Here is a 16,486-nt window from a genome sequence, read left to right on the forward strand (position 1 = left end):
CACATTGTAAAATGAGAATCCATTGGCTAGCCATTGGTTTTCCTAATAACAAGGTATCCTTTCCCATAGTAAATCTCCAACCACTGTTTTTTATTTAGCATTTCCTTTCATCCTTCTAATTTTGTGTGTTACCTTTCTTGTAATATAACTTCCTAGAAAAATAGAAATTAGGGTTGTGAATGTTAGTTCACAATAACAACGCTACTGGATAATCAGATCATCCATATATAAAATAATTTAATCATTATAAATATTATATATAAATATAATTTATATACCATGTTAATAAATTTATTGAAAAATAAATAATTATTTTTTATGTAAATTTATTTAAAGATTAAATCATTTTAGTTTAATAATTATATATTTATACTTTAATCCTTTGAAATAAAATAGTAACTATATTTTCTCATTGAAATAATTATTTAACGAAGTAAAGGAAAAAAAAATATTTTGGTCAAGAAAGATTACAAAACATAAGAGGATGGACTGAATTATTGTAGAAGAAAAATCCATTAGCTGTCGTTGATCTATTTCTAAAAATTCAAACTCATGGTTTTAGTGAGAGCAAGCTATCACTCCCACCCATATTTTTTTTTCTTCATTTTATATTTCTAAGTTGGCACGTTACCTCATCCGTTATATAACCCTATTTCAAAAATAGGAGTTATAGTTGTGAATATTAGGTGACCATAACAACACTATTGGATAATCAAATCATCCATATTTAAAATGTTTTAATAAATAATATGTTGAATTGAGGCTTTTGTAATCCATATTAACTTTATAGCTGTTGGAGTCTCTACTTTATCTATTTAACATGCAAAGCCTGATCTGCTCATTCAACTTGTCCTGACGATGAACCACACTAGTTGGTTTGAAATGCGTCAACAAATAAAATATCTTGTGATTTACGCCGAAAAATCTCTCATAAAATAATATGTTTTAAGGATTATAGATATTATATATAAATAATATTTATATACAATCAAATATGTTTTAATTATTACTGATATTATATATAAATATAATTTATATACAATCACACGAATAATTATCTCTTATTTAAATTAAATAATTTATTGAAAGATTAAATTTTTTTTTCCATAACTAATTTTATATTTATAATTTAATTTTTTGAAATAAAATAATATTTATATTTTTTCATTAAAATAATTTATTAATTAAACTATTCATATATATTCAAATTATGTGTAATGATACTTGACCATTTATGCACCATATAGGTCACTACTAATTAATTATTAATCTCTTTTCATCTTACTTATAAAACTGTAATCTTTTATATAATAAAATTATATATTAATGGATTTATCAAAAAAGATACATTATTAATTATTATTATTATAGAGAGTGTAGTAATAGATTATATAGCCATTATAATCTTTATACTTCATATGACATTGTTTCTATATACAAAATAAATTATTGGAAAAAATAATATATATTAATTATATAATTTTTATTTATTAATTGAATATATTTCACATTGTTTTTATTTATTAGTGACAACAATATTATCATATTTATTTAATGTTTGGGAAAATCATTGAAAATCCTTCATTGTTATTATTATTATTTCATTTTTCAATAATATCCTAATAAATTATAGGTTTTGTGATCCCACATTAAGTTATCAATTCTTTTATAAGTAGTTATTGTTATTATTATTCATTTTACACTTAATGCTTTAAAGAGTAAAATAAATGTAAATGGAGTAACTTTTCTAAAATGATAGCTTCAAACATCAATGTTTAATGGTCCGTATCGAAATTGAAAAAAGAAAACATAATATTTAAATTTAATATCCACACCCGATGGATTAGAGGGTTGAATTTTTCTTTGAACAAAGGATATTATGCATATTAATTTGTATTGTTTTTATCTTTATGTTGTTCTGATATATTTGTTTATAATATATGTGGCATAAATTTAATTAATAATAATTTCATATTTGCAGAAATGACTTTAATAAATGTGTATTTAAATTTATGTCCCTTTATTATACACGAGGTGTTACAAGATTGATTTTGATAAAATTTGGAAGGTTTTCTTTTTTCAAGTAATAATAGTGTGTATAACATTTAATATTGTTTTATATATACCTTTTATAATTATGTTATATTATACGTATAGATGTCATATTATGTTATTACTGATTATATAGTAAATTATATATATATATATATATATATATATATATATATATATATATATATATATATTAAACATTTTAAGAATAATATATAAATGATAATGAGACTTTAGAGATTAAGAGAAGAAGATATTATATAGTTAAGGACATTTATTGAGAGGATAATGAATTAATCATGTTAAGATTAAGGAATAGGAAAACATGTATTACAATAATTTTAGGATAGTAAATTATATTGTATAATTTTAGTATTGGAGTGTGTTTATATATATATATAGATATATTAAACATTTTAAGAATAATATATAAATGACAATGAGACTTTAGAGATTAAGAGAAGAAGATATTATATATTTAAGGATATTAATTGAGGGGATAATGAATTAATCATTTTAAGATTAAGGAATAGGAAGACATGTATTACAATAATTTTAGGATAATTTATTAATAATGTGTTGATTTTAATATATTGATTTTAAAACTTTATAATATGTTTCAAGAAGTGTTGAAAGGTGATGGCAATATTCATGGAGAGAAAGAGGAAAAATGTAATTATGAGGATTAATAAATGAAAATGGGATTCTGTTAGGTGGTCGAGATAAAATCACTATATGGTAAAAAGTGGGAAGTACAAGAAATTTTAGGAGGGTTAAACCTGGTTACAAAAAAAGGTTCAATGGTTATAAGAGTGTATCTCTTAATTATAAGTACTACCATAAGTTACTATATATTAAATGATATTATCATTAAGAACTAAACATCAAGTAACCAATAGGCTAACTCTCTAAGCCAAGTTATGCAATTATTTTTTTTAAGCATTCAATCTACAATTGATCTATTTAATGCATGACTTAGGGATTTCAATTTTAGTCAGTAAAATAGTTGCCTATGTGTATTCTTCATCTCTTTTTTGCCAACATTGTTTTGCTTCCTGCAAGAATCCATAGTCTCGATAAAGGTGACTTAGTACCATATAAACATGGCCCAACTACTCGTGAGCGTCCATATCTCTAATATGCTTTCTTGTATTTCCCAAAAAAATGCTTTTATAGATAGTGCTTTGAAGATTCATTTTTCTTTGACATGGCCATATTAATTTGTATGTATATTTTTCATGTGCAATTGGGTGTTAGCGGAGTGGGATTATGCAAGGGTGTTTTATACTTGATTGGAAGATTACTCACTTTTAAATTTTATACTAAAGTCTTCCCTCAATTATTCTAGAAATCTAATTTTAATGTGAAGTGGAAGGAGCTCAAAGAAAATTTTTGTAAGACACCTAATCTTTTTGCACTACTGTTCTAGATATTAATCCATGGTAACTTAGGAATTCCACCACAAATATAAAAATTATATTTATAAGTCCTATAATTTTATAAAGATAATTAAGCACAATGTTTCTAATCATAGGCATACATTAAAGTAAAACCAACATGTATCATTCTCCTTTGTCAAGGGTAACAACTCTTTACAAACTATCCAAAGAAAACATAGAAAAAATTATAAATTATAAATTCGTAATCGAAAAATCATAAATAATATTAAAATCTTAAAAAGAATGGGAAAAAGAAAATGAAATTAAATATTTATAAAAAGTATCAAAATTTTATTTCATCAAAATAATTTAATCTTCTAAAATAAGTTATTCAATTAAGACATGCCTAAAAAATACTAACATCCCAATAAGCATAATGAAACCAATGAAAGATGAAAGAACGCAAATTTTAACATGCGATAAGAAAAAACAGAAAGGAGGAACTGACTTGTAAAACCTTATTCCTATGAATATTTTGTCTTTCAATTGTTTTGAATATATATAAGTTCTTCTTTTTATAGATTTAAAATAAGATTGTGGAAGATAAAATAGCTTTTACAGAGAGATGCAATGTTCAAATAATTAGGCTTCTTTTATTTATTTATTATTAAAAGTGTACGTCAGGTCCCACTAGCACAACCAGTTGAGGATGGGCCTCATTAGCAAGGCGACCCAACATCAAACCTCGCGGGGGGTGGTTGTGCCCTATGCTAGGGGGAGGAGACATGTTAAAAAGTTGAGTCAGCTTAGGTTTGGTTTGGCACAGGTCGAGTGTGATCCCCATGTAACTTTGAAAGATCGGATGCCTTTGGATCGTGACTCTTCAAGCCATAGATCAAGCCTCGAGGATCATCGACAACTTGAAAAAAACCAAAAATTAATAAAAATGGACAAAGAAAATATAAAAACAAATTGACATAATAAAAAATAAATTCTAAATTAATTGCATATTTATCAATTTTAAAATCATAATCAAATCAATTTTAAAATCATAAGGACCTCTTTAATTAAGTACACGCTAAAAAATATAATAGTGAAGTGTAAAAATAAAATTTATTGATTTTACTCTCCTAAGCCATTCTTACTTCCCAATTTTGTAAAAAAAAAACGTACCAAACATTTCAAACCCAAATATTTAGATAAATCTAATTGAAAAATCAAAAGGATAAGTTAGGAGTAGAGAATCAAATCTTTAGCCAATGTTTTTGTGAGCAAGACAATTACTCACTAAAAGAGATGAAAGATAAAGAGAAGACAATTACTAACCAAAAGAGATGAAGGATAAACAGAATCTTCCTTGAATATTTGTCAATGAAGTTTCATGTTTCATTTCAAATTGAGGTAGTACTTCATAATTTTTTATTTTTTAGTAAAAGCAAAAGTAAATTAATAAAATTTTAAAAGAAATAAATAATAAATAACCTAGATAATCTACTCTAAACTTGTACCATAGTAGATAACAATGACCTAGGTGAGATCAATGTAGATGCAACCATTCATATAATTCTAATCTTGCAATTACATGTTCATCACAAATCATTAATAAAATATGGAGTAATAACAAACTAAAGGTAGAAAAAATTTTAGATTCATTCTCTTTCATTCCTAAGGTAGTGGCCATATTTTCTAGAATGCGACATATTTCTTCATCTCTAGTCAAAATTTCTTTCTTCTGATATTCATGGATAATTGAAACCACATTGTCTAACAAAAGGTCTCTTATTCATCTAAACAATCATCAAATGTTATATGTTCTTTACTTGAAATATCATATTCTCTCTAATCCACATCTATTAGAACGAAGAAAGTTGACAAACGATGTTATTCACCTATAACTTACTTATGAATCCTTAGGATTTTCATGTAAACCTAAATCAACATGGGAATGAGTATCACTACATGATTCAGATTCATTAATGATTAGTTAATATTTTTCATTTGAAAGTGAAATAAGATATTGACACTATTATCTAATTAAAAGAATATCCCTTAAATAAAATCTGTAGATAATATGTATAAACCTTTTAAAAAAAAATTGAATGAGTCATTTTGTTTTATCCTAAAATAATTCAATTCATCATATTATTTATTACAATAATAATTCTCAAAATTAAATAAAATCTCATCTATAAATTCTTCCAATGTATAGATAGAAGTGGTTGGAAATGTTCCACACCTGGTGGAGCTTGACGTTTGAAAATAAGAGTGAACAACCTAGAAATGGCACCATCATGAAAAATATTATGACAAATACAATTTTGAATGGATTGAAAAGCATGCTCAGATGTAGATGTTCCACTTTCACCATCAAACTTATCTTTTGACAAGAGATTAATTATTTTGAAGAAATGCTACATGATACACATCCAAAATCACATCTCCAAATAGTGGTTTGGGAAGGAACAAATCATAATAAAATGAAATTGAATTAGAATGACTCCACAAGGTTAGCTTTCCATTTGTCCCATCTTCTAGTGCTAAGTGTTAGGAAACATATCTCCTAGAATAGGGGATCATCACCTAATCATGGTTCCAAAGGGACCTATGTTGCTTTGATATGTTATGTCCTTTGGTATGTAGGCCCAGTTGTCGTTGAATGGATTGGTTCTTGAATGGAGACTTTCTTTGAAGCTAACGTAAATATAATTATAATCTAATATATTAACTAAAAATAAAACTAACCAAATTATCTATATCTACTTTCTAACTGAAATCTAACTATCCATATTGGGATAAATAAGCAGTTCACAATATCTCAATTAGGAGAAAGTACACATTAAATTTTAAACGTTGAGAGGAAAATAAATTTCTTTAGATAGGAAATAATTCGTCGCTTTGAAAGTTATTAAATGCAACGCATAATGTAGCTTAGAGAAGATTACATTATAATTTCAATGTCTAAATATAATTAGTGAAAAGAAATAGGATAATTCACTTCAGAATTGAAAATAGTTCCAAATCTCAAAAATGAATACTATAAAACATTCACAATAAAGTGCTAAAATAGTCCACATACTAGTAACAAGAATTTATTTTCACTAATTACTGGATTTTGAATATAATATTAATTGATTTTGAATATAATATCAAATTAATATAATATTATAAAAATTCAATATTAGGTTCTCCACCTGAGGATAACAGTAGCATTTGAAATAGGCCAGATAATAGTATGCAATCCTAAGTCCATCTTCTAGTACCTTCTTTTGAGGTCTTCAATCCTTTAATAGCCAGCTTGACAATAATACACGTGTCCTTCATTTCTAGATGATCAAACCTCGAGTCACCAAGATTTCAAACGAAAACCTTATAATAGTGAAAGATATATTTCTCATAATCTATTCACCCCTTGTCCTTAAGCATATATATAGTTATAAAAAAAAATTAAAAATAGGAAGAAAGCATTACTCCATCCTTTTCTTAATTATGTCTACAAATAGATAATTTGTTGATCCAAAATGATTTCGTAACAAAAATTAAAGGGCTTGTTTGCTATGCTATTAAATCTTTTCCTCGATGTTTCTTGATTTGGTGTTCTCGTTGTCCATATGATCAAAATTAGAGGATTGGATCTATTCAGTGGTTCATTATTTCAATATTTCTTTGCTAGCCAATTTTTACTACCCCATGCAGAAAAACAAAACATTGATTAAAATGGTAGAATATACGATAAACCAGAAAAAAATAAATTTATTCAAATTTCCAAATAACTTGATACTCTAATATTTTATTTAAACTTAAGTACATTAATTCCAATCATAATTAAATCCTTATTAACGACATCATCTATCGCGATATCGACTATTCATATTCTTTTTTTATGTTGATATTCCAATATTATGGAAAAAACTTGAATAAGCTACCTACTAACTTTGTAACTATATGTGATTATTAGATATTGGCATATCGAGATTTATAAAAATTGTTGACACTTTGATATGTCAACATCATGATATTAGGATATTCCATGAGATGACATAATCATGACATCATAATAGATGACATGGTGCTAACAATTTTATGGCCCTAACCAGCAAAAGATGCATGTTAGAAAATAAAAAAAAATGGATTTTAAAAAGAATGACAATGAGTGCCATGTGTGAAGTGCCACATCATATGCCACATAAGATACCACAATATATGTTACATCATATTCCATTTCAAATTCCATGTCATGTACCACACCATATGACATTTCATGTGTTCCACATGTAATAACATGGTTGGTTATCAAAGGATGAGGTTGCCTTCTGACTTAACTTATCAACATATCGATTGGTTTTGTGGAATGTGTAGTTATAGAATAAATTTCAATATTTCGATATTACAAAAACAAAACACTAGAATATTATATTTATTGGTTATATTAGACATAATTGAGAGGTAGCGCATCGAACCATATAAAGTTCTTAAGGCACCCAACTCTACTTGAGTACTCACATTTTGTATGGCTTGCAAATAACTCCAATATTTTGATATTGGGATACCCATGATAGTTTATTAATGCACAAAAAATTGTTATTTAATGCACAAAAAATTGTTATTTAATTTAAAAATTTTAGTTATATTAGATATCAAAAATTTGGGGCTCTTAGTGGAACGCAAGATGTAATGGTTGAGCTTTGATATTCTGATATGAATTAGAATTTTAGGTTTCAAAATAAGAGAATAAAATAATGGAGGAAAGGGGAAATTTTTGTGTTTAAATCAATAAAATGAAAACAATGTGGGCTATGAGGATAATGGGACTGTGGAGAAATAAGTAGAACCTACAAAGTCTCAATTATAAAGATAAAAGTTAAACAAACAAAATGTATTTAAATTTTAAGAATTTTTAAAGAACTTTTGGTATTTTACACGTATTTTGGTTTTTCTACGATGCCTTAATATAATTATCATCCACTAAGATAATTAATGTAAATTTTAAAAATTTCCTTATAAAACCCTTATTTCAAGAATTCAAATTTGGTCCCATTAATTTATTCAATAATAATATGAGTTATTGTTTATACAAGTCATAATAGAACCAAAATCATTCATAATGCTCTTCAAAAACTAAAAAGAGTGAACAGAGTCAAAAGGAGAAGTAACATGAAAAATATAGAAATTTCAAAATTTCATGGAGACCCATTTATTTTCTCAAAAAATAAGGGGAGTTGTTGAGATATAGATAGGATGTTAAACACAATAATTAAGATAAATAGGTTACGCTACTATATTCATTTCCTGAATCATGGGAACATTTCAATACTTCCATTAGGTTCACTACATCTCAAACTCTTGAATTTATATTTGTTGATTAAGCATTGTTGTATAAAGAGGTGTGGAGGAGATATAGTATTGAAACTTTCATGCTAGGAGCAATGGTGGCAAAAGGTTGGTACAAAGAAAAATGACAAAATTCAATAGGTACATATAAGTCAAAGTAAAAAGAAATGGGGAGTAAACTCAAATGTTGGTACTGTAATATATTAGGGAATCTTCTTGTTGGAAGAGAAGGGAATCGAAGAAAGACACTAAAAAGGAGGAAAATATGGTCAAACTACGTCTGGGTATGATTTATGGAGTTTTTTATATTTGTAATGTTCCTCAATACTATGAAAAATGGTTATTAGATTCTAGTATTTCTCATTACATATGTTCACATAAAAGTTGATTTTCTCTGTATCAATTTCTTAATGGGGAATCTTTGTTATGGGGAATAATATTTCTTATAAGAATAATGGAGTTGGAAGCATCAAAATTAAAATGTTTGATAATATTATAAAGACATTAATAGATATTAGACATGTGCCTAAACTTATATATATATATATATATATATATATATATATATATATATATATATATATATATATATATATATATATATATATATATATATATATATATATATATATGAGAGAGAGTACTTGATATTATTAATGTGGCTAACCACTTCCCGAGATTTGTGGAGGAAGAAGATGTGGAGACCTTAACTGACTCGGTCACTGCTGAGGAACTGGAAGGAGTTCTGAAATGGTTCAAAAAAGACAAAAGCCCAGGGCCGGACGGATGGACCATTGAATTCTACACAGCTTTCTTCGATGTTTTGGGTCAGGACTTACTACAGGTGGTTGAAGAAAGCTGGACTTCTAGATCATTATATCATGCCATCAACTCTACATTCATCGCTCTCATCCCCAAATCTGACTCCCCAACATCCTTTGATGACTACAGACCCATCTCTTTGTGTAACTGCATCTATAAAATCATCTCAAAGACCATTGCAAATCGTCTTAGACCTATCCTCTCCCGTTCCATTGCCCCGCAGCAATTTGCTTTTCTCGAATCTAGATAGATCCATGAGGCCATTGGACTCGCTCAAGAACCCCTCCATTCCATCTGGTCGAAGAACTTAAAAGCCATCCTCCTCAAAATCGATCTGTCTAAAGCTTTTGACCGTGTCAGCTGGCTCTATCTCAAAATGATCGTCATTCATCTGGGTTTCCCTCATGCATACATTTCTTGGATCATGGCCTGCATTACCACACCATCTTTCAGTATTCTTATCAATGGTTTGGCTACAAATTGTTTTCATTCGGAGAGGGGTCTGAGGCAGGGGTGTCCGCTATCACCCCTCCTCTTCCTGTTGGTCATGGAAGGTCTCAGCCGCCTCATGGAAGCGGCCAAGCGATCTGGAGACATTGGGGGCCTTCGCATAACTGACCTTTGCTATCTCACTCATCTACTCTTTGTGGATGATGTTCTTATACTTCTCAATGGCAGTGTTCGTGACACTCGAACTTTCTCAAAGATCCTACAACTTTTTTCCTCTGCCACGGGTATGATGCCAAACCAGATGAAATCAACCATTACCTGTGCATGCACATCTGTACAGGAGACCCAGACTGGCTTACAAGCATTCCCTTACTCGGTCCACCCCCTGGATAGAGGTCTCAAATATTTGGGGTTCAATCTGAAACCTACTTGCCAAAGGATTGTTGACTGGGTCTGGTTGGTTGCCAAATTGGAAAAAAGACTCACAGGATGGAGCTTCAGATATATCTCCAGGGCTGGTAGACTGGTGCTCATAAAGTCTGTATTAGAAGCCACCCCGGTGTTCTGGATGGCCCTAGCCTGGATTCCTAGAAACATCCTGGGGCGGCTACAACAGTTATGCATCCGATACCTCTGGAATGGGAGACAGGATAAAAGAGTATTTGCATGGATCGGATGGAAGAAAATCTCATTGCCCAAAAAGTGGGGTGGATGGGGACTAAAGGAACTACCTGAATTTGCAAAAGCACTGGCCGCCAAGATGGGGTGGACTCTGCTTACTTGTCAAAATCTCTGGACACAGGTAGTCTATTATAAATACATTTGGCCTCATAATATTTTGGATTGGGCCCGTTTCCCTACTTGGTCAACAATGGGATGCTCATCGGTTTGGAAGGCCTTGATTCAATCCCTTCCTCTCATTCGGAACAATCTTGCTTGGTGCATTAATGATGGATTGACAGGCAGAATTGGTTTGGATCCTTGGATTAACTGTGGGGGTAGACATATCCTTAATCCAGATCTTATAATGCACCTACAAGCCCGGGATATCCGACATTTTGCACAGATCGCAGACCAACAGCGCACTGATATATTTTCCCAGGCTTGGAAATCCGCACAGCAATTGGATCTCCCTTTGCAATGGCATCAGGAATGGGATCGCTATACTGAGGCATTATCTGAATCTCACATCCGTATAAAACAAGGACCGGATGAACTTATTTGGTGCATTGCTGATCATGGTATATATGCTCCAAAATTTGGATACACTGCTCTCATTTCTCACAGAATGCCTGAATCGTTACAGTCATGGTGGCAATCCATTTGGAAGCTCAAGGCTCCTCCCCGGTCCAAACTTTTCTTTTGGTGTGCACTCAACGGCAATGTACCCACAGGGGAACATCTCACCCGCAGAGCCATTTTTGGCCCATCATGGTGTATCTTCTGTAAAAATGCATCAGAGACTCAGGATCATATATTCCTCCTCTGCCCTGTCATCCTCAACCTATGGAACAACATATGTAATCTGTTGGGTATCGTTGTCAATTGGAAAGGGATCGATATTAGGAGTGCTTGGGATACCTGGTCACACTGTCATCCGGGCACTAAATTACAAAACCTTCCACCTGTGGCTACTTGGCATATATGGCTTGCTCGAAATCAGGCTATATTTGAAGACCGATTGATATCATGGAATCGGGTAGAGGCCACCATCATTGCAGCATATCATGAGTTACCAGACCCTCCACCCCCGAGACCGAGATCCATACAGCCCATGCCCAACTTTGATAGATCCATCCCGTGGGCTTTCTTCGACGGAGCAGCAAATCAGGGTGGATGTGGCAGGGGTTTTGTACTGCACATAAATGAACACCATCGATACCTTGCAAAAATGGGCTTTGGCAATGGATCTAATAATTTCGCTGAGCTCTCTGCTGTCCACAATCTTCTACATTTTGCATTATCGCATCATCATACAAGAATCAATATATTTGGGGACTCATTGGTGGTTGTTAACTGGATTAACAATATCACTACTTGTCATACACACACTCTCAGCAATTTATTACATGATGCACTCATACTCAAAGCAGCATTTAACCATTGCACATGTTTACATATTTACAAAGAGCATAACAGCGAGGCTGACAAATTATCCAAAGAGGCCTCGTTACTTCCCCGAGGTGAGGGGATAATAGTGGAGCAGAATGGAGCAGAGGAGTATCAATTTTACCACAGGCCATTCATAGATCAAAGAGAACAAAGGGACAACAGTCCCAACAGCTGATAGTCAATGGCGCTTTTGTTTTTTGTTAATAGAAATATATAGAACATGGATATTATGCTTATAAACAGAGTCCTCTTTCGGACAGCGGATAGAATGCACAGTCAGATGAATGTACACAGAACAATTTTGCTTATACCTACAGAACAACACCTTGATGAGGTGAATTTTGTATGAACAATCCAGCAATGCCTCGGCATCTGCTTTATGTAATTTTCAAACATTAATGAAAGTTATTGATTTTTCCAGTGGAAAAGAAAAAAAGAGAGAGAGAGAATTGGATCCTAGAGGTCATTAGTTTTTAGTTCAAAGTAGAGCATTGAAGGTGTCCAAGGGCACTTTGGTGGTTATGAAGGCTAAAAAGACATGAAATCCTTACAATTTGGATGGAAGTATTCAGATCAATGAAGTAGGAGTGGTATCTGAGGAGGAGATTAAATTCACTTGTTTATGGCATCAATGACTATATCATATGAAAAATAAAGGACTAAACTTGCTGATAAATCACAAATTACTTCCAAATTTGAAATCTTCAAATTTGAATTTGTGCAAACATTGAATTTATGGAAAGCATTGTAAACAAATGTTTTAAGTAGAAACTAATATTAGTAAACATATTCTTGTTTATATCTATTAAAGCTTTTGGGGGAAATCCCCTATAGTTTTTTTTAGAGGATAGTCATATTCTATAATATTTATAGATGGGTTTTCTATAAAAGTATGGGTAAATGTCTTGAAAATAAAAATTGTGGCATTTAATACATTTAAACGATTTCGGGTTATGGTAGAAAAGATAACCAACAAGACAATTAAATGTTTAAGAATTGATAATGGGGCAAGTTCATTTCCTTATGATTTAAAAAATATTACAAATAAGCTAGGGTTGAGAGACAAAAAATAACGATTTATACTACCAAGAAAAATGGTGTAGTGGAATGCATGAATGTGACTCTTCTAGAAAAAGAAAGGCACATGTTTAGTAATTTCATTTTGCAACGAAGTTATGGGAAAAATAAATCATTATTTCTTGTTATCTTGTAAATAGATCGCCACCAATTGTAATAAATTGTAGAATCTCTTAAAAAATATGGATATGTCATCCTCCTGTTTTCATTCTTATTCTTGAAAATCAAAATTCTAAAATAAACCATAGGGATATGTCATCCTGTTGTTTTCGTTCTTATTCTTGAAAATCAAAATTCTAAAATAAACCATAGATTGAAAAAATATATCTTTGATAATTATGATGATAAATTACAACTTGATAAAATTCATTTTTGGTTATTATATCATCATTAATAAACTGAAAAAATAATAATAACTTAATATTTATTATGCATTTTAACAGCTTAATATTAACAAATTTTAACAACTTAATATTTATTATACATTTTAAAAAATAACTAAATAATTGCAATTTGTAACTTGACTCAAGTTGTAACAAGATAAAGGTAAAATATAAAATAAAGTAAGATAATGAAAATCGAGACGAAGAACTGAGCACTAAATATGTTCATAATGAATAAAATGGACACTCAAAATGATAACAAAATTAAAATATCCGCTGAATTCAAAGTTGCTATTTTACATAATCACTTTCGCAAGTGTGTGTAATTTTGAAACATTAAGAACTAGTGTATTTATTGACGCTCAATTTGTAAATGAAACATTGAATGACATAGAAAGTTGAAGATGAGCGTCGTGAATTTTTAAATTTAACAATAATTTCTTTTATCTCAATAATGTAATATTCTAGGTGTAATCTAATTTTATAAAGACATTTATTGTTTGGTTGGTTGATTTGAATCAAAATATTATATATATTTTTAAAATTTCGAGTTTAAGTTGTTTAATTTATAAAATTTGATGCCCAAAAAGTTTTTGAGAGTGTTGAATTTATTTATGTATTCAAAAATATAATTTAAACAATAAAAAATCACATTCTTGTTTTAAATTGTATCGCAAAATTCTAAGAAAAAATAGTTATTTAATCTATAAATTAAGCTACACCTCCTTCTTACTTATGATGGAAATGTATATACCTATAATTAGGCTAATGAGCGATGTATATTGCGCGCTTTCGTGCTTAGGTTCTTATGATATGTGGTCTGCAACTCCATATAAATATGTTTTATATTGAGGGCTCATCATACCCGGGCTATGTGTCACTATTAGTTGAGTGGCCAGATGGCCTAGATTGTAATGACAATATAATTTAAATTTATTTTAATAAAAATAAAATAGGTTGGATGCGGAGCCCACCCCATGGTAAGAGTATGGGGGCATGTGTGTTGGGTCCCTATAATACTAGTGATTACCCCATTACTATTGTATTTACATGCCTTATTAATATTGTTGTGCCCCTATTATCCCCATATTGTTATTATTGTGCCCCATAGAATCCCTCTATTGTTATTTTTGTGGCTTTATATTATTATTGTTAGGTCAGCTAGGTTATATTGTGACTCCTTAGACTCCTATATATATAGAGGAGGTTTTGTGATTTGTATCATCCAAGAATTGTTCATTTATGTAATGTAAAGGAGGTTGCCCCCTTGAAGAGGCTGAATTCTAAGGCGTTGATCTATATTTTTTATCTTTTCTTGAGCTGGTTTCATAACATTTGATATCAGAGCTTTGGATTCTAGGGTTTCGCTGCTCCAAATAGGTCATCGTGGAATTTTCGCTATAACTTTTTTTCTACGACGTTTCAAAAGCTAAAAAAACCCATTTTAGAATACATCGCATTGAACCTCGGATCTGAATTTAAAATCTTTTCGCGCTACATTTGCAGAGATATGATCTGAGGAAGTTGGTCTTTTTGCATACTCCTGAATTACATTCCAAACAGGTGACCTGGGGAAAATCGTCATAACTTTCTCTCTGAGCATCGGATTGAAATTTCGTAAGAAGTTACAGAAAGAGGATGGATTGTAGTTTCTTGTAGTTAGTTTTCAGAGCCAAAGGTTGAAACATTAACTCGTGGCATGTTGTACAAGTTCGCTCTACTGAACTAGTCTATAATCAAGTCATTGTGTGAGATTTCACATAACTCTTCCTTGGAGAATCCAATTTGGGTCATACTGGTGGCATTGGAAAGAGTACACAGAGGGCTACTGCAGATCGCAATTTCAGAACTGGGTGATCAGAAAGTACAAAGATACATCAGAGGCAATATCGAGCTCCTACAAAGTGAAAAAAGGTGTGTAGATTTTTTTAAATTTTTGCTTAAGCTTGGTTTGAAAATTTATTTTGAAGGAATTCAAAGGGCATAGTAGAGAATTATTATCGGTAACTGATGCCTCGAGGAAAGAAAATGCAAACACCTAGTAAGCAACCTGAAAGCTCTAGCATAATTCATGAAGAAGAGGAAGAAATGCTACATGATATATCAAAATTACAAGAACAAGTGCAACAAATGTCACTCTCACAAAAATCTAACAGAAGCTAAGATAAATGGCGTCGAATCTATGATAAAGGGCATGGAAGCTAAGATGGATGATTTGAAGATAGATTTCAAGACAGATTTGAAGAGAGACGTGGCATATTTGAAGACAAATTTGAAGACAAACATGGCAGATTTGAAGACAAATTTGACAAATTTTCTACAAGAAATACTTACTAATGGTGAAAAGGTAGTAAAGGAAACTCATGATGTGAACAAAAGAAATGTTAATCATGATTTCTTATACTCTAATGTGGGATCGAAGACCCACCATATTCCAGAAATCGATATGAGGAAGTTTGACGGCAAGGATCCCGCAACATGGATATTAAAGATGGAGCAATTTTTTGATCTCAATAATGTGAAAAACACACAAAAGGTACGTATTGCAACTTTATATTTGGAACCAAATCAGTTTGTATGGTATCGATCATTTTGCTCTCGTAAACAAATTATCACTTGGGAAATTTTTACGGAATAATTGATAGCACATTATGAGGATACAAAAAGCAACACTTTTTTTAGCCAATTGATAAGTCTCAAACAAAAGGGTTCAATAATGGAGCACATTGAGGAGTTCCAAAAATTGAACATAAGGGTAAAAAAAATTCTAGAGGAGCATAGGATTGATGTGTTTATAAGGACTTTAAAAGATAATATCCAACATGATGTTCGCCTTTGGGAACCTAATTCATTAGAGAAGGCATTCAAGTTAGCAAGAAAAAT

The 16,486-nt window shown here is 30.7% G+C and overlaps 1 protein-coding gene across 1 annotated transcript; it reads left to right on the top strand.

Annotated features, from left to right (window-relative positions):
* Nucleotides 1-10,005: 10,005 nt before the first annotated feature.
* On the top strand, nt 10,006-12,318 carry LOC149176689 (uncharacterized). Its single transcript, XM_089421532.1, has one exon. It carries the CDS (start codon nt 10,006-10,008, stop codon nt 12,316-12,318), a length of 2,313 nt encoding a protein of 770 aa, XP_089277658.1.
* The last annotated feature ends 4,168 nt before the right edge of the window (nt 12,319-16,486 follow it).

Source organism: Pinus tabuliformis, chromosome 4_1 (genome assembly GCF_031772625.1).
Source record: "Pinus tabuliformis cultivar Carrire ecotype Pingquan chromosome 4_1, CPIR1, whole genome shotgun sequence".
NCBI classification, from domain to species: domain Eukaryota; kingdom Viridiplantae; phylum Streptophyta; class Pinopsida; order Pinales; family Pinaceae; genus Pinus; species Pinus tabuliformis.